Raw genomic sequence first — 27945 nt, forward strand, 5'->3', positions numbered from 1 at the left:
GACTTTCATGTTAGTGTTCTTCTTTATTCCCCTTTTGTTTGCCTCAGACAAATCAAGCTGCTCAGATGCAAAGCTTCTTTGGAGTGGCAAAAGAGGGGCTGGGAGCGAGCGAGGGGGAAATAAGGAAATGCTTTGAAAGAAAAGAAAAAAAAAACAGAACAAGACATTTTTGAAGAAACTGAAGGAAAAGCAAACATTTTAGGTACTTAAGCTCACATCCAGCAGCAAACTGAAGGGAAACCAAAGCACAGACGTTGGAGAATGCACACTGTGAATGAGAGCTTTCAGTGGAGATGTGGCCACACTGGTCCTGTGTGACGGGGCGTCTGATTGGTCGGTTTGCAAACATCGTCTGTTGGGGGTGTCGTAGGAACATGGCAGGCCGGCTGACGGGACGAGGGTGCGCGTTTGTGTGAGTCAGGGCGCCTTTAATCGTCGGCCCCGCCTCCGTACATGTCAGCCAGCTTCTTGAAGCGGGGGCCCCAGTCGTTGAGGTAGTCATAGTCCTGGTCCCCCGTGCTGGACGAGTTGAGGGAGCTGACGGAGCCGGCTGTGGAGCCGCTGCCCTCGTAGTCAAACACCAGCAGGGAGTCGTAGGGGGGCGCCGTGGGGTCGTTGTCTGCCGCTCTCAGGCCCTAGAAGGGAAAAGACAGAGCAGGAAACAGGTGAAATTACACGTTTGCCGTCCGCCACTGACCGAAGGGCAACGAGTTGCTACACAAAATCCACCCGCAGGTACACCGAAGCAAATCCCAGCTGTCAGAGGAGACAGCTGGAGAACAGCGAGAGCATGCTGGCGTACACACACAACACAGACAACACACACTCACAGGAGGGGAGCACAATTACACTCATAAAGGAGGAAACACAATGAAGAAATGACAATAGAGATGTACTGAGAGAATTCTCCCACATCAAAAAAAAAAGTGGGGAGAAACATATAAAATAAATCATCAATGTTTTATCAATTGGGCCATTATTCCAGGCTGTACGCTCATTGTAATTCAATTTGAGGATGACACAGCGGCAGACGCACTGGGGGGACGAATTATGACCCGCTCCACTTTATTAATTCATTTTGATTGCTGAAGCAATCAGAAGATATTTACTGCCGAAGCCCGTTATGAAGACGGTCTGAGATGATCATAAAAACAAGTGAAGTAAAACTCTTTGCAACCTGGTTATTTATTGCCGTTTCCACACTTTTGTTTTCCTATCCTGTGGTCATCGCTAAAAGCAGCACCAGCAACAGCAAAACATTAAAAATGACCTCAAAGGTAGTTAAAGACCAACTAACTTTGATAAAAAATTGTATTTTTAAGATGGTGGAGGACATGTTTAAAGAAAATCTCTGAGTATTTCTTTATTCAAATTGTTATTTGTGATATAAGTGATATGTTATGTATGTATTATGACCTGATTGCTTGAAATAAACCATTTCATTCATTCATTCATTCATTATTAATCAGGAGGAGATGGAAAAAAGGGTATTTTTGATAAAAAAAATAAACTGGGCGGACACTAGATGACTAGATCCATGAACGTCTTCATTTTCCTTGTCTGAGTTGGCATCTGGTTAACAACTGGATGACTGGAGAACTCTAATATTGCTTGTTATTTAGGTTTAGGTGTGACGGGGGTAATCTTGGTTAAAAAAAAGGAAAAACCAAGAAAGGGGAAAGGGAAGAGGGGCGGGGTTGCTTCATACCAACAGCCCACAACTCAAATTTCTGATGAACTACTGGCTATAAAACTAGGTCCTAGAAAACATGTCTTTTAAAAATGTATTTATTCATTTAATGATAATAAAAAAAAAACAATTTCAATTTCAAACTATTACTCCAAATTTTCAGCATTTAACTTTGGTCTTCAAAAGTTGAAAGTTAAATTGTGTCATCAAAGCCATTGAACTTTACTTTTTAAGCTTAAAACATGCAAACGTATATATAAAAAAACATATCCATGAAGATTTTTTTTTTATTCCTTATTTTTCCAGGAGTAACATCCCAGGCTTCAAGAATCCGGCTGAAATGCTTTTGGGCTCTTGGGAATTGTCTCTATAATTTGATCCAGGGCACAAACATGCTTCCGAACTGATGTCTGCTCAGACGACTAACAGATGTGGATGTGTCTGCAGACCCACAGCTGTTCTGAGGAGAAAACTCCAACACACTGTGACGATGGAGTCTGTGATGCTACTGGAAACCAACCAGTTTTGTTTTTGTCTGCTGCTAGAATGTCTCCACGATGTTATCCATAGAGAAGTTTAAAATTGTAGTTAAAAAGATTTAGGGGCTAAAAAATTGCAAATGTACAATTATAGAACCAAACTGGGGGCTAAAAAGAAATTTACCTTTCAAAAAAATGAACATAATTTTTATTAATTATAATGCTGAATCTTCGATCATGTTAACATCATACATGACCAAGATGTCGTGTATTTGACAATTGTGACGGCTCTTCTGTTAGCAGAGACATAAATAAAAAGGGATGGAACAGCATGAAGGTGATGCTGAAAAAGCATTTTGGATCTAGTATTATTGTTCTACGTTTGTATGTAAACATATAGAGCTTCTCAATTTAACAAGAATCAATGCTATATATATATATATATATATATATATATATATTTTTTTTTTCTTCTATGATTAGATGTAAGATGGCTATGGTTATGCTACTGATAAATAGTGTAAATGTGTAACATAATCATCTTGTTCTATAGTGTTCGAGCATTTAAGAATAGATTAAAAGAAGCCAGTAGATCTGTAGTATGTAGAAACTGTGGGAATTAATACGTGGTTTTCTAATAATAATAATTATATTTCTATTGAAAATATTGGCCTTTTCCCAGGATGGTTTTATATTGTTTTAACTGTTTGAACCACCAAAGTTTGTTGATTGAGGCCATATGCAAGGGAGGGATGAAGTGGGAAAAGCTAGAGGAAGGTGTGTCTTGTGAAAAAAAAAAACTAAACGAGAGAACCGGAAGACCTTGACATAACCTGGAAGTCCCCCATATCACTTGAAATAACCTTTTATTTATTTACTGGTGACCCTAACAGTTACATTTGTCTCATTTTAGGCTTTAATAGAAGCTTTTTCTACAATTCTCAATACTTTTGGGTGAGAGATGGATAGGATTATGGTTTGGGTAAATTGCATTTCTAAATTCCGATTTCCCGGCTGATGATGTCATGAATCATCATGTCTGCAGCCAGGTCCATCTCAAAAAGACCCTCCCGCCTCACCAGAGGATCCTGCCTCCTCGACTCACTGGACTGGAAGAGTTCGGCTTTTGGGTCCAGTTTGAAGACAGAGGACTCTTGCACTTCTGGAAGCAAGTGTCTGACAAACAGTTGAAGCCAGCGCTGGGTGAGATGTACAATACTCCTTTTTTTCTCTTTTTCTTGGGGCGCACTAAAATATATTTAACATACTTTCTTTTCAGGGGCGGCTCCAGGATTTTAGTGACTGTAAGTGACAGTGATTCATTATGTAAAATTATACTTCCAAGAAGGAAAGTTACAGAAAAACAAATTCAAGTTGATGCGTGGTAGTAAAATAGTCATTTATTTACTGTTTAGGAGCTGTTGAGAGTCCAGGTGTGTTAGGGTCAGACCCTTCCCCCATAGGGTAGAACTGGCCACCTGGCATCCTCTCCTTCGCTGTGTGGCGAATTCACTGCCAAACGGCTTTTCTAAAAACGTGTGGGAGGAGCTACCACCAGATGTTTTCAGCCTGATCGCTACATGGAGCGGTGTCTGTGTATATCTCTTTACAAGGAGGATGTTTAGAGATCAGATTAGTTATTTGAAAAAAGTATCAGTAATCGCACCTCATGTCTGGGTTCACGTGATCATTCAGAGATTCTCCTGGTTCGCTCCTGCTGCAGGAGCTGCATCTGAATGATGGGCGCTTCCGCCATGTTTCTGTCTCTGTGACCCAGTTTGAAGACGCACAAAATAAAATAAAAAAGAATAACATTAGAAGACATTTTTTAAAAATATATTATTGTCTCTGGGAAAATAAGAAAAATATAATAAAGTTAAGCCTTCCCGGGGTCGGAGAGATATGACCTGCGAGCTGATCGAGTCACTGAACAGGTCACAAAGATGAGTTCCTGATTAGCAAAGCATTGACCTCGCCAAAGTTCATTTATTTGAACTCTGGTCACTGCTGTTGGACCAAGACGCCGCACCCGTCTGTACCGTTGACTTAACATCGACAAATCACATTTGGTGTGAACGCTGCCTCAACCCTATATTTGGGGTAGCTTTGCTAAGTCTTACAGTTTCTATTGCAACCCCAAGCTACCACCTGGTGCTGCCCTTGTTTTTTATTTTTTTTGCCTACTTTAATCAGTTATTGGACAAAGACAATCGGCAGTTGGGAATTTCCTTTAGATTTTTTCTAAGAAGGACGGGGTTTGTTGGATGGGATTATGTGTTGATTAGACGATTAAAAATATCAGAATTAATCAGAAGCTGGGAAAATGTGAAGATGTTTAGGATTTTTTTTTCATGTTTATGGTTATTGAATGTACCCTGAATTTTCTTTTTTCGTTAACAAACATTTTTTAAATGATTAATTACACATTTCCAGGAATGGAAATTACCTGAGGCTTTAAAATAGAGTAAGACTTTGTAAATTCAGTGGAACAGAAAGCGATGGATGGTGGCAAACCTAAAAAAAAATAAAATGATAGTGGAGGAAGCAGTGTGTAGCAAAACCACTACATTCACTGTTTGTGTTTAACCAGGCTGCTGGAGCAAGATCAGGTGAGTGTGTGTTTGTGTTTGTGTTCGTCAAAGTGAGACTCCAGGCTGGATGGATCAAAGCTGAACAGCTGCCAACACCTCTCCACTGTAAACGTGTTGTCACAAGTCTGTCAATCAGCATTTTTCTTGCATCAGTTTACTGAAGTCAGAGTTGTGTGTGTGGGTATGAGGCGTGTGTATTTGTTTGCACGAAAAAGTGACAGTGGCTTAGTAAAGCAAAACCCGCCGCTGCCACCTCCATGCAGGAGTAAAGATATTAAAGAGCATCCGGAAACCCCGTAATCACATTAAATGTCAGACAGACGGAAAGTGAAAGTGAAAGGCCGGCGCGCGGTGAGTACACATAATCTGACTGCTGAGTCCTTGCGTCTCCGCTCCTTTAGACGTTTACCTCGTGGATGAAGTCCCCGATGTCTCCAGGGTGGGGCACGACGGGTCTGATGGGGTACTGGGATTCAGGGATGATGGGACGCTCATCCACTCTGCGGACGCCAGGCGGCTTGCTGATGATGTGGTCTAAAGAGTCGGGCTGCTGCAGCTGGCTCAAGTCGTAGTCCTGTAAACCAAAATCAGACATCTCAGTCAAGAAGGAACGGTGAGGGAAACTCATGGATCTCCTCAGCAATACTAACTTGGTCTTCCTCTCCTCCGCCCTCTTCATCATATTTGAGGATGTTGTCCCTCACGTCGTCTTCGGGGTCAATGAGCAGCTGCTTCGTCTGCCTCTCCTTCTCTCTGCGCTTGATCCACACCACAAACAGCAGCACCATACCTGCGGGGGACGCACACGTGAATCTCACAAAGCAGCAGGTTGTGCTGCAACGGCAACAGAAGGACAAAAAAAACAAACAGGCGACAGCCTCATCTTTAACGCGGCCAGCTCTCCAGCCTCGCCCAGGGACTGCAGCGAGGCATGTTAGGCCGCAAATGTGGAAATGATTTATGAAATGGAGAAATACGTTCACAGTGTTCAACATCTTGTTCTGCTTGGTGGGATGTAATATTCTAATTAGCAGAAAACATTAAAGGATGTCAGCAAAATCAGAACCACTGATAGTTATAAGGAACTAAAGTATCAAACGCTTGTTTTTGTTCTAATGCTACATTAGCATGTAGCATGTGATGCGCATCCAAGAACGTGCTAAATGGGCATTTTTGAATATAGTGTTTACATTTGACGGTCTCTACCCGGTACTAGTGTATGTCCGCCCCCTACAGTTGGAAGAGGCTTAGTGCAAAATGTCAAAGTGGTGCAAATCTGGTGAATCTTTTTCTTTCAGAGCTCTATTTACGATACATGAAAGATTTTCATGTTTTCAAACAGTTGGCACTTCCATTAATTAAATCCTAGGTCAAAATTCAACTTATGGCTACAAGTTTTGTACATAGAGCCCAAAAAGAGTCATATAGAAACATGAATGAGCACGATAGTTTTGAACTTTTCATTGAAAGTAGTTGCTTGAATGTGTGTTGCTGAGGGCGGAGTGAACGCAGCTTCAATGCAAGGTTTCTTACATCCTGTTACATTAGGAATAACCTTTAAAAATGTTACAATCATTTCGGTGTTTACATCAGGGGTGGGCAAACTTTTTGACTCGTTGGCCACAAAAAGGTTCTAAAATAGGGCCAGACCAGGAGCAGATGTGTGGAGTTTTTTGGTAATTCCACCTGAAATAAAATAACATTAAATCTGGAAAAAAAATTGATTGGAAATGAATTGATATACGTTTAAAAATGATATAAAACAGAACATTTTGGAGATGTTATTTTAAAAATGTTTGCTCTAATTCTAGTGCTAATTGCACAGATGAGTTGATGTCCTTCAGGGAGGAATCCAAACTTAGAGAAATGCTGCGTTCATGTGGCGTTGGAAAGATTGAACAAATTACTTTTCAATTTGAAAAACATATGTGAATAATTCAACAAATCTTCCAACACCACAGAATAACTTTCTGCACCCAGGCAATAGTTAATGTATTTATAGTGCGCCATCTATGGGTAGATGCAGAATGGTGCTGGGGAGGGTCTCGCCCGGGCAGTAATTCAGTGTAGAACCGCCACTGCGGGTACATTTTTGGGCCGCGCAGCCATTATGAAATTGGGTGACTGCTGGGCGGCCATGGGTTGGTGGAAGCCAGATTACCGACCAACAGCAGCTCTGATTGGATGATGTGTATAAGTCTCTGGACATATCAAGTCCCACTGGCCACCAATCACCCAGCAGAGATATATAAAAAGCAGGACATTCTGCACGCCTGACACCCACCTGACCACCAAGATCTACACTCATCTACACCACGCCAACGAATTTTCAAACAAATCTGCTCGCAGCATGAAATGCTGAAGATTCTGCCAATGCCTCCATATTGCACGGTTGCGGATGTATTTGTTACCATAGTATTAATGTATTTTATAGTCAGATAAAACTTTTTATGCTCCTGTGAGCTGCAAAGATCACTTTGTACCTTTTAAAAGTGTGTTGTTTTTTTACCTCTTTGTACCACATCTCACCTCACCTGCATTTGCCTGGCAAACCCTTTACATTCACCATGACAACAGCGTGACCGAATAGCTTGCCATTTTATTTTTTGCTATTTTTTGTGAAATATACTCTGAACTTCCATGAACTTTAAGACATGTGATGATTTTGAGAACACAAGGTTTGCTTTGTGATTCAGAGAAAATCTGAAGGCTGAACTGAGCCGCACATCTAAGGATTTTCACTGTGAATGTAGCAGAGAATGGTGATGCAGTCAAAGCTCTATGAAACAGACATTTTAGAAGTCATTTAAAACCTCTTGTATTACCTTCAAGGCTCAATTACAGCAAAAAAATTGAATATAATGTTTTAGAAATTCTTGTGTACTTTTAAGTATTGTAAAATGTGCCATCTAGGCAGTTTTTAAAATCCTAAATAACAAAAATCTAAGAGATGGATAAAAATCAAACTGATTAATCATCAGTTTTGTGTTTTTTCCTTTTAAATAAAAACGTAGAAGCTTTTAATTATTGAAAATCCCATTTTGATAATGCAGATTCTTGTACTTTTTGATATTTTTGGATAATGTTTTTCGTAACACAACATCACAAACTCCCACTTCATATACAGTAGGAGGGAAATAATAAGAATTGATTTTAAAATCAAACTTACAGAGCAGTATGATGATGCAGATGAGGATGGAAATGATGGCTCCGGTTCCCAAACCAGCGGCGGCCACCGCCCCAAGCGTGGTGCAGTCTCCGTGTTCATCACACGGGCAAACCTTCACTTTGATGACCGAGCGGTTAGACAAGGGGGGGTTCCCCGAGTCCGACACGACTATGGGGACCTCGTACATTCCCGGCTCCAAATACACTTGGTATCTCAGAGACAGACGGGCATAATCACCTGAGCAAAGAGAAGAGACAAGTTTTAAACATTTGATTCATTAAATAAAAAGAAAAAGATTCTCACAGAATATTATTGAACAAGGGAATTTTCTGTGAAATATATACACAATCATATATATTACTAAAACTACCCAATTTTTAATGTTAAATTTTCAGCAAATTTTACTTTTTTCTTTCTTTTTCTGTGATTTTTAACTTTTTGAAACAGTGACAAATAATTCTGAAACATTTTCTCCCTTTACTATAAAACAGACTTCCTCACTTTTAGATTTTAAGTGTTGCTTTAAAAAAAACTGTTGTTATATTTAAATTTTACTACTACTACTTTTTATTATTTATTTGAACATCTTATTTTAATGTTGTTCTTTTTATTGTTAATCATGTATTTTAAATATTAAAAATAATAATACATATTTTAAAAATGAAAATAAAAATGCTAAAATATATTTTATATATTAATTATAAATATTAGTAATCAAAATGCATATATATTTTTATTTTTTTACCTCTGAAAAGAAATAGTTACATCTGAGCTGTATAAAAAATAAAATTTAACTTGTGTTGAAAAAAAAGGAAGTTGAAAGAAAATAAAATTTAAAAATGTATTTTCTGTTTTTAAAGTCATAGTTACAGTTGAATTAAAAAAAATAAAGTAAAACTAAATAACAAAAATAAAATAAAATGGAAATTAAAAAAAAGTTTTTTTTCTGAAAAATAAATAAGAAAATAAATATTTCTATTTTTGCTGTTGTTTGTAAATAAAGTTACAATTAAGGTGTTTTAAAAGTGCTTAAGAATAAAAGATTTTAAATTAGATATAAATGCATCAAGAATAATACCTGAAAAACCTCATTCAAACTGATTGTTGATGCTGCTTTTAATCATTATACGTATATTTAATTAACTGTTTGTCACTGCCTATTAACTTGTCAAAAGTCAACAAAAACAGCCCAAAAATATTTTATTCCAGATTTTTACTGTGTTTTTCCATTCAAATCAAAGATTTGATTCCATTTGCCGGATTTACTCACTTTTCAAAAGAATTTTCTGAAAGTAGCTGAAAACAGACCCAAACGTTTCACACACCCACACACCCCTCCCCTCACCACTTATCCGTGAAATGGTCCAGTTGCGTCTGATGCTGGTGGGGTAGTTGGGCAGCTCAAAGACAAAAGGTCCGGCGTTTGGGTCTGTGTCGGCATCTGCGGCGGTGATGTTGACACCGTTGACATTCTTGTTCATCCTCTCGCAGATCTGAGACTCCCTGGGAACGAGTGCTGGGGGGTTGTCATTAATATCTATCAGAGAGATCTGCAGAGTGCCTGTGCCGCTGGCTTCAGGAGAGCCTGGGAGCGAAAAGAGAGAAAAAAAAATCTATGACAGAGAGAACAGATGATAAGAGAAGATACATGGAGGCGAAGGGACGACTGAGAGGGAAAGAGAGATGAGCTGAAGGCTGACAGAGGAATGAAAAGTGCTAAAAGAGGATAAGAAAGATTTATAAAATAAGGTGAAATGAGCACTGTTCATTTGCAATCATCTTGGTAAAGTAGGAGCGCTGTAGAGCTGGAGGAGAATTGAAACTTTTGATCTAAATCCTCATGAAAGCAGTGTTGTCCAGGTCGTCATTTGGCCTTACAGCTAAATGGAAGCAATCACAGTTGATCTGGATGAAGGCAGAGCACATCCGATCGCCTTGAGACGGCTAAGGTACACTAATGATGACTGTAATACAGTAAAACAGGCTCTTGTCTGGCTGTATTCACAACTGAGCGTGGGAGTTCTGTATGATTGCTAACATAAAGCAGTTTTGCTCCGTTTTAGTTGGATTTTCTTTTTTAAAGGTCAATAAGACGAGATTATTGTACAGACTTTTCCAGTGTCACACACAGAATGTTTAATTCTGCTTCATAGTCACATGAACAAATCACTTAATGCCAAAACATATTGTTCACACCAATGAAAAAAGCAAAACAAATAATAAAAAAAACATCACATTTTAAAAAAACAAAGTACAATAAAAAAAAGAAAACAAAGTAAAAGTGAAATAATTTGGAAAACACAAGTAATTTCCAAAAATCAAAATGAAATGTTAAGGAAGAGAATCAACGCAACAACACAACAAAGGGAAAGAGACTTCAGCACTGTGTTTGCGTTGGTTATAGGTTGGTTGTTGCAGGTTCGTAGGTGCCAGTGTTCGACCCCGGAGCCACCACCAGTGTGTGAATATGTGTGTGTTGTTGGTTGAATAGGACAGTAACTGTAAAGCACTTTGGGCCTTCAAGGAAAAAGCGCTGTACAAGTATGCCATCTTTTCAAACGTTTAGAAACAGACTATAATCATTAGTCAGTCTTAGAAACAGTGGCTCTATATGTTTAAGGCCACATTTAAAAACCTCTGCTTAGGCAACAGAAGGCGTTTTCTCTGGTGATCCTTGATGTTTGCCCTCAACGCTACAATTTCAGCAACGACTCTGCCAGGTTGTCACTCATACCATGCATGACTGCGCACAGACACACTCACACCTCGTCTGCACACACAGCTCTTGAGCGGCTGCATTGATTGAACATGGTGACAGACTTTCAGCAACAGCACTTATGGAGTTGTGAATAAAGACTAGATGCTTTTAACAAAACGAGGAAACTAGATGGCTGATCTGAGAACCAAACGCATGAATGAGTATCTGCAGCAGAATAAGAGCTTATAGTAGGATAGGGCACAGAGGTGTTTATCGAGTGTGTGCCGGGGGGTGACGACCCATAGCTGCCTCCAATTACAAGTCATTTCCCTGTCATGCCTCAACTGCTGCCACTGCATGAACTGTAGCGACCCTAGGGCCCATCTCTAGAATCAGATAAAGGCAATTTAATTTGGGCAGATTTATGCATAGCGTACAGATCTACCAATTAGGTATGGCAGAGAAAGAGTAAGATATTTGCCACAAGATGAGTGGAAAAAAAATGTGGACAGGCTTAAGTGAGACTGTCCAGCTCCATCAAAGAAGACCTGGCTTTAGACATCATCGGCCGGAACTGGAAGTCCTCAGTCCATCGGAGCTAGAAGCCCCACCCATTTCACTCGAAAAGAAATACTAGCAACTTATTTTGAGCTTATTTCGTCTGCTGCTGCACACTTTCCACATGCTCTGCCATTCTGCTCACCTAACAGGTGAGGCCAATAATCTTAATCAGCACCTGACAAATATTTAAATCAGAAGAGGTCTTACTCAGTTAGGCAGAGAAGAGCAGGAGGCAGCTGGGGCTGGGGTTTAGTTTTTGTGCAGGTTTGTTTCGTTCTTTTCTCCTCTCTGTCTTCAGCAGTCTTACACTTCTGGGTTTTGTTATTTTAGTTTGGAGTTGGACACTGGTAGTCTTGATTTGCAGGCTTTGTTGATTTGTTTTCTTTAGGTAGAGTTTGGTTAGGCAGCCCTTAGCAGGGAGCTGCTGACTCTGACGGTCGACATGGCTGGGTCAGCAGTCTCCCTGACTAATTTTATGTTTGGCCAAGGTTCCATTTCCCTTTGTTTTGTGTTTTTGTTTGAATTAGTAACTTATTTATTTTTGTTCATGCATTCATTTTGTGCATTCAATAGTGATTTGTGCATCAATGACAGTTTTAACATATGTGTGCTGTACACGCTATAGAAAAGAGAAAAAAAAAACAATTGCGTACAAATTTACAAAATAATTGTGAACCAACAAATTGATACACATAAACTACGTAATTCTCAACTGACCAAAAATTTGAAAAGCTCAAAACCAAAGTCACGTAAAGACCCATCAGCTGAAACCCTTGACAGACATTTGTATACATCAACGAATTACGAATACAAGAAACACTTATGAAATACGTATAACTAATGTATCATGAAAGAGGGAAATTTAATACGTGGAAAATGCACAAAATGTACATAGTGGCTTTGTGATGCGGTCTTCAGCATATTAAAAAAGTGATCTTTCAAATATTTTTGACTTTGTAATACACAAATCATATATTGGACCAAAGCAAAACTGTGACCCAAAAATCAAGGTTTGAACTGAATTGTGGGGAAAGTGAATCATTACATCCTTAATTGAGACCGACATGTTCCATGTTCAAAGGTCCCTTAGAAAAAAATACAGGAAAAAATATAAATATGTTTGGCTATTAGGCGCGATAAAAAGATGTTACAGCTTTGAACCTAACAAAGAAAAAAAAAGTGTAAAATTATGTCCAAAAGCTGTAGAAAAGATGAGTTATAAAGTTTCCTCTGGCTGTCTTTCAGTGTTTTTTTGCCCTTGGTCACATAACAACACTTTTTCAAATGGCTGTCTTTCATGTGAGATTTCCCAGTCTTTTTTTTTCTTAAGCAGAGCTTTTCTTTTTGTCTAAAAAAATCTAATAAATTAGCCCCACTTAAAACGAGGTCTCAGCTTGCTGCTTACACCATTTGATTAAAATCTATAGGACTAAATGACTCAACAAGAACAAAGGACTTGACCTAATAGGTCAGATAAAGTCATATAACCTTGGTAATACAACAGCCTTCCATTTGAAGTGTTTTCCATGAGATTCTGTCTTTGAATGCATGTTTCAAAAGCTTTATCATTAAAAGCTGTTCGCTTTCATGCTAAAGCTGATGGACAGTATTAGAGGAAAATGTACATGAAGAACCCCAAACACTTGTGGTTCATAATCGAACAGGTTCATCGTGGCGCCATTATGTATCACACACATTTCTTTGCTGTTCTATTGGTCTGTTAATCCCAGCCACGTATTAGGGACATGTGGAAGCAGCTTGCCACAGCTGATAGGAGAATTATGCTGGCTTTAACCAGCTAAATAAATAATTATGTGTGTGTAAATTCCTCAAAAGGATTTGTATTAACTTTTTTTTTTTGATGGTGGATGTGAGATGTAAGGCGTGGTGAAAAGACCCAAGCAGTCTTACCATATGCTGTTTGAAGAGCGCACGCAGAACATAAACAATAGCATGATTGCTTTGAAAGAGAAAAATGCCAAATGGGTTTGATTGTTGTTGAGGTGCAGACGCCTGTGTGTTTGTGGCGAGTGCGCATGGAAAGACAGTGAGGGGTGGGTGGGAAACACATCAAAAGTATGCCTCTCACTATTGCTGTTAGTGGCTCTTCATATCCTACCCTACTATCCTCACTGTCTCAAAGTACTTCTTACCATAATCCTTCTCATGTTGTGACGGCTGGCACTTTAGAAACACCCACACAATGTTTCTGAAGTCAGTCAGACTGATGTACACATGGAAACACACAAACACAGACACCCTAAAGAGCTGCCCTGAGCCTAGGAGCACTTAGACTGTCTAAACAAAACATGTCGACCAGTGTTGAACTACAGGCACTAGGCATGTGTGGCACAATCAAGAATATGGTTCGCACAGATCTGTTGCTACCAGATACTAGCGCATTTACCCACAGTTATAAGAGGTTTCTTGTGAAATGTCAAAGCGGTGCAAATCTGAGGAATTTTGCCCCAGCCTTATTCCAATGTATGAAAGACAAGCCGACTCCAAATCAAAATTATTCCCCTACCCCAAACGGCTTCTCCCTACCTCTCCAATTATGGGGGCATTTAAAATTACAGCGGTGTCCAAAATAGTTTTTTTAAGGGCTTACCCGCGCTTTCCTTTTTGTGGTAGTGCTCTGATGCACACAAGTTTATATTTAATTGTAAATAATGACTAATTGTTTTAGCCTGCTCTTTTCAAAGGTATTAACCACTGTTGTTATGGCTATGTCCAAATTCCCACCCTAATCCCTAAGTAACTAAAAGCTATATAGTACTGGACCTAGTGTACTATACTCTATATAGTAGGGATCTAGTGCCCTGGATTTTAAAAGCAATTCGGACAACATGCTTACTACTTTTCTTTTGTTTTTCTAAATCCGGATATGACGTCACCAATTTCACAAAGTGAAACTCTAATCAATACAAACATTTCACGATGTCTATTTACGACTCCATTGTGTTCTGATGATGAAAATGTGGATGGATTATTAAAAAATTACATTTAAGCACAATTTTTTTAATTCAGAAATTGTTTTTACCGCAATGCATTGTGGTCTAAGTGGGCTAATGTAGTGAGCATCCATGCACGTTACTTTTTTGCAAAGACTTTTGGGAAATTTTTAGTGCGCTCGACTTTGGAATTGTAGATTCGGACGGTATTACAAAATAGCGAACGCACTACATAACGAGTAGTGGAGGAATTTGGACATAGCCCATGTATTTTCTGAACACTTGCAGCTCTGCGCTAACGTAGCTGACCGTGACTATTGATGACGTCATCAAGTGGGACTAACGTCCGAATTTGAAGACACTATTTTTGTTTTGACTTTCCATTTGGAGGGCCATGTGTAGGGGTAGGGAGAAGTCGTAAGGGAAGGGGAAGAGTTCGGGTCTAACATTGGTGACATTTACTTCCGTCCGCATACAAACTGCAGTCATTAATTATGATCAATCTTCAAACGGTTGGTACATCTGTGAATTAAAAGGGACGTTATCCCTATGCCACTCAATACCAAAGCCAAGTCCCTGATTGGTCAAGTTCAGCTGGTTCAACTTTCAACGCCCATTCAATTGCCACACATTTCGTACTTAGACCCCGCAAATGGACTTAAAAATATAGGTAGCGATGCATAAAGTTTTTTACACTGAACTCTGAAACACAAAAAAATGCATTTACATAGACTTTTCTATGGAAGTGGTTGCTCAAACGCGTGTTTTCAAGCCCAGTGTGAACCTAGCTTAAGGGTTGAAAAAATACAAACAATTGGACCAAAAAAAAATGTTTCCAACCATAGAAAGGAAGAAAACAATAGTTTTGACGAGACGCGCTCAAACTTCACATCCATACTGTTGGTTATATGTTGGCAATGTCAATCATTGCAAATGACAGCAAAGTCACACTCACACATGCTCACAGGAAAATGCTCAACATGAGAGGATTCACAGATGCAAACACTTGTAAATTCCAGAAAGTCTCAAGAAGGGCTCAACTTCAAGTAAACACACCAACACGCTGCATGTCACTGATAAGGCAATTTGGTGGAGAGAAAAAAAAAGAATTTCCCTTTTACTTAGGGAAAAAAAAAGAAAGCACTCAGTTCCACTTGAGGAAAAATGGAGCTTATTTGTTTGCTGTGATTGAGTTTGTGCTTGGTTAAGCTTGAGTTTCAACTTTTGAGGCAGAACAAATTGCAAGAAAGGAAAGGAGCAGTCAGTCTGGGATCAAGGACAACGCAGGGAGTGGAGAGAGGATCGACACTGTGACCATTTGTGTAAATCCTGGATTTTGTCACAGAAAAGCTGGTAAATTTGTGATTTTATTCTACGTTCAGAATTTCCCACATTCACCAAAGATCATTTTCTTTCAGCTGATATACAAATGATACTGTATCATACAGTGAGGTGATGTAGTTACAGTCCTATTTACATCTCAATACATTTAGGGCACAGTCATTCTGGCTTCTTTGGTCCATTTTCTTTGGAAGATATGAACTATGCTGCCAAGGTACAAATTAAATTTGGTCTGAATAGCAGGGTCTTAGTTCATTTAAAAGTGGACTTCATTAAAAATAAAATTCCAGCTAAACTGGACTAAAGACTCACAGACAACCAAGAGAGAAGCTAATATAATCTCTGTCCATTTCGAGAACTCACAACATGAGTCACAAGAAATTTGAAAAATGTTTCATCAGTAAACAGTTTCAGGAGCTTTTTTTATTCATACGATAAACATCTCAGATAAGCTACAATAGCTGAAAATGTCTCATAAATGTAGCTTAAAGATTTAATGCTTTATTTCTTTGTTCACAAAATGCATTTGAATAATAAAAAGATAAAACTACAATCATTGCATTTTGGATAAGTTCTAACACTTAGGGAATAATTATTAGAGACCCACTCATGTCATCCTTTGATCTATTGTTCTCAGTGATCTTTTATTTATGATTATGCCTTTTTTTAGCCAAAATAAAAAAGACTCGGGTCTTACCATTACCCAGTACCGGTACCCTAACCTGTTTGCATCTGGTACTGCGTCTGTACCGCATCCAGTGCTGGCTTAAGGTTAGGGTACCGGCCGCATGCCGAGGACCAGTCCGCGTGCTGTATTGCGTGTAGTAAAGCGTACTGAGGGTTGCGGAACCTTGATTTTACAAACAGCTAGCACATCGAAAAACGACGAGTTGGGGACACCCAAAGCGTTAAAAAGTGATGTGGAGGGCTCCTTAGACAGATGTCAATGTGTGACGAGTTGGGAGTGAGAACGAAATGGCTCTCCAGCTGGCTCACAGCCCCTCACATGTCCATAGAGTACATATTTAAGCCAGATGCCAACTCAAATGAGGAAATAAAGACTTCTACAAGTGGATGCATCAGAATGGAGTGGATCAAGGAGCTTGTGGCCCACCCAACATACTTTCTAAATCACAAATACAACCTTCTTTAAATGTTATTTTTGTCTACTCCTGATTCCCATGTTAAAAACACTATTTTGACCAGACTGGCTTTTTAACTGCACGACCACAATAAATAAAGAACTCAAAATAAAATAACAGAATATTCTTACCGTTGTCTATGGCCAAGAATGTGGCCTCATATACATTGTTCTTCACGTAGACAGATTCCCGATCAAGTATTGCCGTCGTTATTATTTGACCGTTGGTTCCGTTGATGGACAACCAGTCTGCAGGATCATTCAGCTTTAAATATCTAAAGAGAAAAAAAAATGGAAAGACCATTGGAGAAGTTAGTGTTTCCGTATCTCTATGTGATTATATATCTTTCTCTAGGTCTTTATCTGTATGGATTGCTTCCAAATACACTTGCTCACAAACATAAAGCAGTCTGACCTTCACACAGTTTAATTCTTCATTGGCTTCTTTCCTGGAGCTCGAAGCTTTCGCTCAATTTTACCTCATTTTTCACTCCTGTGTACCGTGCAATGGAGTCAATTACCTCCTTAGTTAAGCACTGATGCAACTGCCTGTGTGTTGCCTGGCTTTTTTTTTTTCCTTAGAAGGTGTTAGCTTAAAGCTCTGGAAGGCATGTACAGCTTAAGTAAGGTTTGCAGTGCTTGTGGCGTTGCAGGTGTGCGTGGAGGAGCGGTGCAGTGCGGAGCGTGACGGCACGTTGATAGGATCTTTGTGCTGATTATCAAACATGAAACTGGATGCTGTAGCGGGCGGCGACTTGGCCGCAAGAAAAAAAAAGGAAGGAGGGATCATCTGAAGGATTCAAACCCAATCTCATTCTGATCTGACTGTTCCTGCTTTGCTGGCTTTTGTTGCTTTCAGCTCGTTCGCTGCCTTTATCTGATCTCTATGCACCCATGCAGCATCAGCCCGTCTCGCCTTGCTTGATATTCATACATTTTTGTATCCCTTGAATCTTCTCAAGCAACGCTCTGCTATACAAAGCCCATCAGCTGTCACCTGTCTTGACTTTAGTCTTTCTACCACATGTTAAACATCCTTTCAGGACATGTGACGCTTTGACTATCTCCATTCTGTCTTTTTTTTCTAAACTCAAATGAAAAGATTCATTCTTATCTTAGCTTCTATATTTACTTAGTTGCATTTTTTTTTTACGAAAATGTCTCCAGTCCAACCTACATGGCAAAAAATACAAGCTTTCAAAAGGATGGGAGGCAACAAGGAGTGGGTGGCCAGAAAATATAATCTTTCTCCTGCAGTGAAATGGGATTTTCCCAGTAGGCAGTGTGTGTGATCACAGGCACAGTGCTGTGCAGGGAAAAGGATCACAGCAATGACATTTTTACAGTCTAGACTGTTTCACAAAAGTTCGCCTGGCCCACAGCTGCTTATTGGCTGACTGTGTAATCACCACGAGGACAACAGGCATCCAGCGAGCAGTGGGAGGGTAGGATAAAAGCCTGAGAAAAATGATTAGGAGTGGGTGAAGGAGCATAGGAGAAATTCAGAAAAACTACACGATCTGATATGAACATTCCAATTAAGACTGACTGATACCTTCTATTTATCCAACTGCCCATGAATTAGTTCTCAGAAATTGTAGTTGTAGAAAATATAAACTAATGGCTAACATTACAGAGAAATGTCTGTGCATGATCTGCACTCTGTATAAAAACTATATTTAATACTTCCTGTGGAAATGATTGTCACTTTTGTGACTTGGCCTGTAATTAACAAAATTCTGTAAATAAATCCAAACATTTTGATGATTGTGTAGCTGTGAAACATATCTACTTCACCCTGATAAATCAAACAAAAACAAAAAATTTTGAGGTATATTATGGAAAGTATAATGCCGTAGTGACGAAGTGCGCATGATCAAAAATTAGCGCATGGTTGCTTCAGCAAAGTGCATTAGTTTCTGATAATGCACACTTTGAAGGGCATTATCCGGTTTATACCATGGTCACTTACAAATAGAAATAAATCCGTTTTTAGTACCTCATTTTTGCAATTTTTTTCGATTTAGATCGCTTTTCCACAAAAAACGGACTATTGATAAGTGGTGTGGGGGGTCGTCACGGACACATGAAAACACGCCGCTGAGCCAACACCGAACTCGAGTGCAGCCGCAAAGGAAAGCAGTATAAATGCTGATCATCACGAGCAGTTGAAAGAGAAGTTCACCTCTTACTGCTTGTTTTTGTCCATATCATGACGCAAAAGTTTCTTTTAAAGCAGCCAGTGCAGTGATACAGAACATTTGAGACATGTGATCAGAACATCTTTTTAGGTGGCCGTGGTGCAGCGGTAAGGCGGTCAACTCCTGATCGGAACTTGCAGGTTCAATTTCCGCCTTGTCCGCCCATGTGCCGAAGTGTCCTTAGGCAAGACATTGAACCCCATATTGCCCTGGTGGAAGGTTGGTGCCAGTGTTCGGTAGCGGACCCGCCATCAGTGGGTGTGTGTGTGTGAATGGGAGAATGGTTCTGTGACTGTAAAGTGCCTTGGGCCTTTAAGGAAGGTAGAAAAGCGCTATACAAGTATACGCCATTTACCATTATCACTTTTTAATCCAAAGTGTGTGTGTTAGCCTGGAGGCGACACAGGCAGGAGCTGTTCCCCTTCGTTCATATGTGGCAATGTGATGACCCACTCTTTATTGTGGGTTGGAAGGGGCTGGTGCTCAGAGGGTTTCAGACGATTGCTCTGATATGTGGAACCAAATACGGCTTTGGAGCAGTTTTTGTGAGGTGTTAACATTATAATACACTTTAAAGCTCAAAAAAATGTATTTTGTATGATATTGGCCCTTTAAGAGATGAAAATGGAACATTCCATTCTCGTAGGCGTATCATAAAGTATTTGCAAGAACAGTGGAAGGTACACACTCTTGTGACATACAGATAAGGATGTCGAATGGTGCTCTTAGGCTACACTCTAATCACTAGTGGGGTCCACATATTTACTGACCTTGCACAAATGCTGCATGCATGGGGTGTGCAGCATAATACAGACTCCTAAGGGTCTGTGAAATGCCCACACAAAATATGCCCTGATTGTCTAATTCCCTAATTCCTAACAGTCAGGTTTCAAGCACAATGCACATCACCCGACAGTTCAGACGGGTCCCTTGCACAGTGTTCAGAGGATTTAGAAAAATTAAAAATCTATACAATGTGCCTGCATCTTATGTACTTCACCCTTACTTACCATGTTTGCTATGACCTGCCGCCCACAACATGCCCATAAAATGTACATTAACATTTTTACCCAACACGCTCACCGAGTGGTTTGCGATCCTCAACATTTTGTGTGTGCCCTGATCAGGTTTACTTTTTTTTTGCCCGCAGACAGCATGTATCTACCCATGAGGACATTTGTGACTAATACTTTAAAGCAGGAAGTATGACAACATCAATGAAGAAATATAAGAGGATCTGGAACTGACTCCCTGAAAATGATGAACTTTAAGCGGCTGAAGCTAATTAACCAAAAGAGAAATAACTGTGACGGATTGACAACCTTGACTATGGCTGGTGGAAAACAGAATGTAACCTGAACACAAAACACAATTAAATCTGAGAAAATAAACAATACAAATAAAAATGCAGCAAATCAAAGCTCCTATTCTTCTTAGTTTTGCTGATGTGTTGTTGTTTCTTTGACCCTAAAGCTGTCGGTGTCTCACTGTGGACCTCGGAATCGTCTTTGCGTATGTGAAGTACAACAGAAATAAAGACTTCTTGCTTTTTGCTGTGGTTATTGGTCAGAGGTTGCTTTTAAAGGAATTTTACAAAGGCTGTGTGACCCTCATCGTGTAATGAGGGAGACGGTGGAAGCATTTGAACCACCGTTCTCTTAGACTTGTGAATCAGAAATGGGTGAGCAAATTCCAGAATATCTGAATGTTTTCCTATTCTACTGCACCTCATTTTGAAGCAGGCGATAGAAACACGATGTTCTTTCAAATGTAAGATAACGAAAACAGATGTGACAATGAAGGTTTTTTTTTTCAGAACTCAATCAAATCTGTGCATGAATTCGCACTACTACTGTATTTTATACAGTGAATAAACGCCTAAAGCTAATCAAATGCTCATCAGAAATGCAAGGAAAAGTAGAAAATAGATGTCCTTGTTAAAGGCAGATAGATTCCTTCTAGAGATTAAGCTGTAGAATCGTAGCTCTAGAAAAACATGCAGTGAGGATCCATTTGCATTAGAGATTTAAAATTCGGTACCACTATATAATAACTGCACACTTTTAAGCATCAGTCTAAAAATGTATAATTATACATTTCAAATAATTTTTCAAACACTTGGTAAATAAGTGTTTGAACTTTGTAAGCACAAGTAGCAATGTCATGAAGGAGCTGAACATTTTGATGCCAAGATTGCTGAAATTGTTGAAAGTGAAATTTAGTTTTTACGTGCCAAAAAAGCGTATGGAAAAGGTGCAGGAGAATCACTATCAATCACTAATAGTGTGAATGCTGCAAAGCATTCACAAAATGTGATAAGCACCGATAGACTGGCGTTGCATCTAAAATGATTAAAGTAAGATATCTACAGTTATTCTGGCTGAATATTTCAAAGAGACAATTTTGCGTCACCTAAGAGAATGACTACAAAAATGAAGATAAGGCCAAAAAAATAATTTTTGTGTGAAAATGTACCACATTTTAACCTCTACTTCTGCCAGAAGTGCGCGGTGGTATTGTATTAGCCGTTGTCACAAACAACAGCATTAGGGATTCATGGAGATACTGGAAACCTTCTTCCTTTTCCCTGCTGCACCATCAACTTTTAGTTGTGTGGAATAAATTACAGTGCTTAACTACTAGGAACCTCTGACTGAAGGCAGCCTGGAGCGAGCTAATGACCTGAATATGTTTTTCAAGAGTTTCAGCTCAGAAGGGAAGTAAACAGAACCTTCAGCTCTCCCTGGACCTAAAACTGCACCATCTCTAAAGCTGTACTTTGAAATGTATTTATAGGAATTGAAGCTTCTCCAATGTCACTTCCTACGTTATTTGGACCAATGAGGCTGAATGCCCAAATGTTGTCAGATAAGTGAGATTTAGAGTCATTGTTTGTAGGGGTGTATAACGATACGATTCATATAATTATTTGTGGTCGATGAAATGATTAATAGACGATATTGGTTCATTTTGAAATTTCAATCTGATTCACTGACCTAAAATTGGTCCGGGAAATTGATCCAGGACATCTTTAGCCAAAAATTCAACCAGACATAAATATCTGGGTACTAAACAGACGGACCAAATGGGCTGGATAAATAGATTTGTAGATTTTTCAGAGTATAAGTTGCAGTTTTTTTTAATAGTTTAGCCAGGGGTGCAACTTATACTCAAGGGCGACTTCTTTGTCTGTTTTTTTTTAAAGACATCAAGAGACTCATATATTTATTTTTGCAGTTGTCTTTTGATTCTTCAAACAACCACTAGATGTCGCTGCATCTGAGTATAAGTATTTGCTACTGAAAGCGGCAGAAGAAGTGTGGTCCAAAACAAACATGGAAGAGAATCTGATTGCTTTAGCTTTTAAACTTAATATTTTTCTTATACAGATCAAAAGATTAGTATTCTTGTATTTTTTCTTTCTTTTTTTAGCTACTGTTCTGAAACTTTTCTCCTAAAAGTGCTACATACTCCAGATCGACTTTTATATGGTTTTCTTCTTATTAATTAGACATTTTTTGCTCTTGCGACTTATACTCCAGAGAATATGGTAATTGTTATTGCTAGACAAAAGTGTGTTTGTACTTCATTGTGAAAATGGTTTCAGTGTCACACGCATAAAATGTACAGTGCAAAATCCAGTTGACTTGGATTATAAAGGGAAACTGGTGGTTTTCATGATTAATTCACCTTCCTTTTAACTAATGGAGCAGACGATGGTACAAGTTCTTTGAAAAGTCTACTCTCATCTGGACAAAGCACCAAGAGCATCATGCTCTTTGAGTTTTCCCATATGTTCCATAATCCCGCCTGCTGCTTTGTGAGAAGGTCCAGAATGTGTGCAGGTGTTTCAACTACCTCACAGATGGGTCTTAATTCAAGAGGCTAAAGGGTTGTGTCTGAGAAGGTGGTCCGTCAAAAGAGGACCACTGTCTTTGTTTATTATCATTATTATTATTATGCAACCAGTGAACAGAGCACCCGCTTTTCTTGGCAGTCGTTATCACAAAGACACATAAAGGAGATAAAAGAAGACCGGCTGTGCACTGGAGATGACTTCCAAACCCCTGGAGTTGCAAAGATGAATGTTGAGGTGTTATATAAGGCGGACAACATTATAAAGGAAAACTGCCCACCCACTGCACCATATAATTCTTAAGAGGTGGGGTACCTTCAGTCCTAGGCTTCATCCAGTCTGCCTCATCAAAGACAGGAACGCAATTATATAACTGTATTTTAAAATCCAATTTTTATTTTGAACTCAACATTTACTGGGTTTACAAAATACTCTTCTTTTGTGGCTTTTTAACTTATTTTCTTTTTTAAACCAACATTTTCAGAATGAAAAGATTGCACTGCAATCTTTCAATTTTCTTTCTGGTGGCTTTTTTATTGAATAAAACAGAATCTGTCACCCTGCTCGAACCAAAGATGCAATCTCAGAAGTGAATATTTTTGTTCGTTAGTTAAATCATGCTGCTAGAATGCAGGACTGAGAACAATAAGAGAGGCAGTAAAAAAAAAAAAAAAGCTGCTGGAGCTTGAACATTTTTTCTATAAACTGGCTATAAAATGCTATGGGCACTAATTCTTTCCCAGATATGTGCTGTGGTAATGAAAGTGGACCTTGTGCATTCAGATGATATAACCACAACACACAGCTTTGCTAACAAAGCAAAGTGCTCTACTCCAGGAACACTTTAATTAAATCTCATAAACAGTTCTTGATGCAGATGTAATAAACTATGTGAAACAAAGAAAGTTGTGCGAGTACGTTTTTAGTTGATTTCTTTTTTCAGCATAATAGAATGCGGCATAAGGTTTGCTCCGATGGCCTGAAGGAAAGTATTTTTCAATGTTCTATAGGTAGATCTTCTTTGTCACACAGGTCATGGTGATCCACATTCAATGGGATGAAAAGACAACCCAGGTATTCGGGTACTCAGCCAGGCAAAGGCTGAGCTGACCTGCCACCCTTCTGAGGATAGTAGGTGAGTTCATGACAGGCCATCATGTGGGATGATAGTACATATCTAAGATATTGGTCATAGGGTCTTGCTTTTTAAAAATGACCCTGGGAGTGATGAGGACACTGCACAGGTGATAAAAAGGCATCGACCAGTGCTCTTCAAATACGTGTAATGAGAGGCACCTGAAGGTGTTGATGTTACTGTGCAGGGCAGTAAATAGGATGTTTCCATGTGTTATCAAGGTACCAGTTTCCTGTTGTGGAACCAGGTAGCTTACAGAGCTGCGTTATGCTACGTTCAGACCAGTCTTCCAATTGTGTCTTGTCTCTGATATCCGCGGGGTCTAACAGGTGTTCATTACAACCACCCATCCCCCGGGTCAGACACAGTTGTGCAGACGCAGGGTGTATTTGTGTTGGGAACCAGTGTAGCGATGGCCGCGGGCTACTAAAGGAAAATATATGGAATGAACGTCCATCTCTTTAAAAGGTCAGATGTTGTTTCTTTTTGTGGGAAAAATGACATGCTTTCGAGTCTGGCTCTAGGATGGCTCTAGGATGGCATCATGAGTAGGGCTGGGAATCACTGGATACCTTACGATACGATACGCGATACATGGCTCACAATATCGATAATATCACGATACTGCGATATTTGGTAAAGATTCTCTCTAATAATTAACATTATATAGAAGAACATATTTTGGGAAAATATATCCCCATTTATCTTTTTTAGCTTTAACACAATCATAATAAACAACTTTTCTTATTTTGTCCAACAAATTATAGACACTTTTGTGCAACATTGCTGAAATCTTTAATACTATATCTTTGTCAAGCATTGACAACAACTGAATTGGTATTATCTGTCAAATTCAATCTTAACAATGGTAAACATGATCAGCAGCTCCACTACTTAGCGCAGAATTTTTGTAAACAACAGAACAAAAATTAAATAAGTCAAGTGGCGACAGCTACCTACCTCTAAAAGAACATTAAACCAAAGGATGATGAATATAATGTTTTACAGCCTCTCTCAAAAACAACCTAATTTTTCGTTCACTTTTCCCTCACTAGAAAAGGGCTAAGCATCCAAAAATGAAGGCTGATTTACTCAGACTGTCACTTGAGATTATTTTTCCAATCTTTATCATTTTTCCATTTGGTCAGTCAGCAGTCAATAGGTAAAAATCCTAAAACACACATAATAATGGCAATAAATATTTGCACATTCAAATTCTATTACAGAATAGCAATAAACAACTTTAATCAATAATGTTTTATATAATTTTAAGTGCTTCAATTAATAGGCAACCTCCCTAATTTTACAGTGAATTAATGTACTTTATTTTAAATACATTTTTATTTAAGTTCAAAGATCAAATCCTGCATTTTTTATTTAAGAATTACTTTAAATTAACATTAGAAAAAAGTAATTACATTCTTTGAAAACTTCACATTCTAAATTTACCAAAGTTACACCGTACACCAGCAGGTTAAACATCGAAGTGCATGAAAATCCGACGGTGCCTGAAGTACACACAAACAATTGCAAGCCCAGTTCCCACAGCGCACCGGAAGTACGCGATGGCGGTCATTCTAGCGCTCAGATGAAGTCACTTCTTACCGGCTGCCTCTGCTACAGATGGAGGATAAATGCTAACAGGTAGGCATGCTTCACACACGCGCTACAGAGCCTGTATCTCACCGGTGCTTCTCCCGAATGAGCGCGTGCATCGCTATCAAATGTCCGACACAGTGCACCCATCTACTTAACAGTTCCGCCGCGCGACTCAGACGCTCGGCGCAACAGCCTCTTTAAATGAAAAATATAATATCGATACTTGGTCAGAACCCATCGAGAATCGATCGTAGGACTAAGTATCGCGATATATTGCAATATCGATATTTTGGCACACCCTAGTCATGAGATGGGCGGCACCCACAAGAAGTTAAAGGCAGGGCCTCGGAGATTGAGTTACTTCCAGGTAGGACAAAAGCTCACAAAAATAACTCATATTTCATAAACAATGTGTTCTTTAGTGTACCAAAGCTAATATATTATAATTTATATGGAGATAGCTTACTCTGAAAGACTTACGAAAAGCATAGTGTAGGCCGTTTAATAGATCTGATAGAACAAAACTGCATTTTTAAGTGAAGTTTAATTTGATATTAATTCATTGAACCAAGTCCAAAATTTCTGTATGTATATATATATAAAACAAGAGTTCACATTTTTGAAGGATTATTAAACAAAAATATCTTACAAAGCTGAATTTTTAGTGGAAATTTACCAATTTTTATTTGTTTGGGTTTTTATAATTCAGAGTATCAAACCGTTTCATGTAAAATAGTCCAAACAACAATAATAAAAGTAAAACTAAGTCTGTATAGGAGACTCCATTTATTAAAGGGCTTTTCCAGTATTTTTTATATTTCTTGGAAAAGAAAACAGCTACTTTCTCAAGAAAAATAAGGGAAGAGAAAACTTGATTTAATCGTTTGTGAATGTTTGATTATCTTTTCATGTCCCTTGTTTCCCCCTGTTTCATTTTGAATGCTTTCCCGGTCTCTTATCCACCAGACGGGCAGTGCCATTTGGGAAGTTGGTAGGTGTGCGAGTACAGCTGGACGCATGATTAGCCCTGGCAGGTTAGTGATCTTAGCAAGCAGCAGGGAGAGGCATGACATTTATTTTTCAAACCCTCGACCCTGAGGATGAAAAATGCATGTCTCAAGCTTAGCCAAGGTGGTTTGGGTAATCATTTATGCCAGTGTCTCTAGTTCTGTGTCTTGACCTTACTGGTTGGGTGTCTGATAGGTGATGCATGATGCCTCACTCTCCCTCCCTCGAATCCCTGTGCTGTACACACTGGTCCAAACACAGCGGGACACTGCCAGACTGACTGTCAGTCTGTTTTCAGATGAGCGCCTGTCAAAATCGAACCTTGACCCCGACGCAACTTACTCTCCTCACCGCCTTTCTGTCTCACTACCTACACAGACATGGATTTTTACCCCTATTACTTTTAAGGCTTCTAATAAAACTCAAAGCTATGTGGCTTTTATATTTATGTATCTGTATTAAACATAGTAAGTTCTACTTTCCTTTGCAAAGGAAAAATAGAGTAGTGTTAAAGACCAACACCAAAGAAAATTGGGTTTTTGGTGTTTTTAACGTGTTCTTGTGGCATTTTTCTGATGATGAATATATAAAGAAAATGTATATCATACATAAAAAGATATATATACATTTATTCATTCATCTTTGACCAATCAAGGACTTGGGTTTGGTAGTGACGTATAGGTAGCTCCTTTTGATTTCACATAAGTGCCAATCGTTTGAAAAATGATCATGTAGGAGAAGTTTATATTTGTAGTTTGTGCCTGGCTGCAATTTCATTGTAATAGAGCGGTGAAAGAAAAAATCTAGAGCAAGATTTGAGAGAGTTGCACCACTTTGACATTTTGCACCAACCCTCTTCTTACTCTGAGTACATGCACTAGCATTGGGTAGCGACAGTCCACTGTCAAAACAGTATGCCAAAGGGCAAAGGGCATTCCGTTACATCCATGAAACTCCTCTTTAGTCTTCCTCTATACCCCCTTCTTGGTAGCTCCAACTTCAGCATAATTTTACCAACATAACCACTGTCCCTCCTCTGAGCATGTACAAACCATCTCCATCTGCTTCCCTACATATATTTCTAAAACATCTAACCTTAAATCTTCCTCTGATGGATTAACTTCTAATTCTTTCAATTATCTTCACTCACAAATAGAACCTAAACATCTTCAGTTCTGCAACCTCCAGTCTGCAACACCTTTCGTTTTAATTTTTTCTGACACTCATCAAATGTGACGCCTTCTTCCACCAGTTCCAACCTGCTTACATACAGCATGTCTCCTCACCTCTTTCTCACACTTTGTTTTTCAGTAGTCTTGACCCTGAATATTTAAAGTCCTGCACTTTCTTCACCTCTGCTCCCATGTAGCCTCACCATTCCACTTGAGTTCCTCTCGTTTACTAACAGATGCATATTCTTTCATTGGCAGACATTTGGTTCTCCTTTCATTAGCAGATCTCCATTTTCATCTACCTGTTCTCACAAGAGATTGCAATGTCATCTGCAAACATCATGGTCCAC

The 27945-nt window shown here is 39.0% G+C and overlaps 1 protein-coding gene across 1 annotated transcript in view; it reads right to left on the reverse strand.

Annotated features, from left to right (window-relative positions):
- The window catches only part of LOC112159049 (cadherin-4), a gene marked incomplete in the record, with an annotated part of 327458 nt that overhangs the window by 3268 nt on the left and 296245 nt on the right, over positions 1-27945 (reverse strand). The window contains 6 exon segments of the mRNA XM_024292864.2: positions 1-635; positions 5170-5334; positions 5411-5550; positions 7930-8166; positions 9275-9514; positions 16757-16899. Coding sequence (XP_024148632.1) covers positions 429-635; positions 5170-5334; positions 5411-5550; positions 7930-8166; positions 9275-9514; positions 16757-16899 — 1132 coding nt within the window.

Source organism: Oryzias melastigma, linkage group LG7, assembly GCF_002922805.2.
Source record: "Oryzias melastigma strain HK-1 linkage group LG7, ASM292280v2, whole genome shotgun sequence".
Classification (NCBI taxonomy): Eukaryota; Metazoa; Chordata; class Actinopteri; order Beloniformes; family Adrianichthyidae; genus Oryzias; species Oryzias melastigma.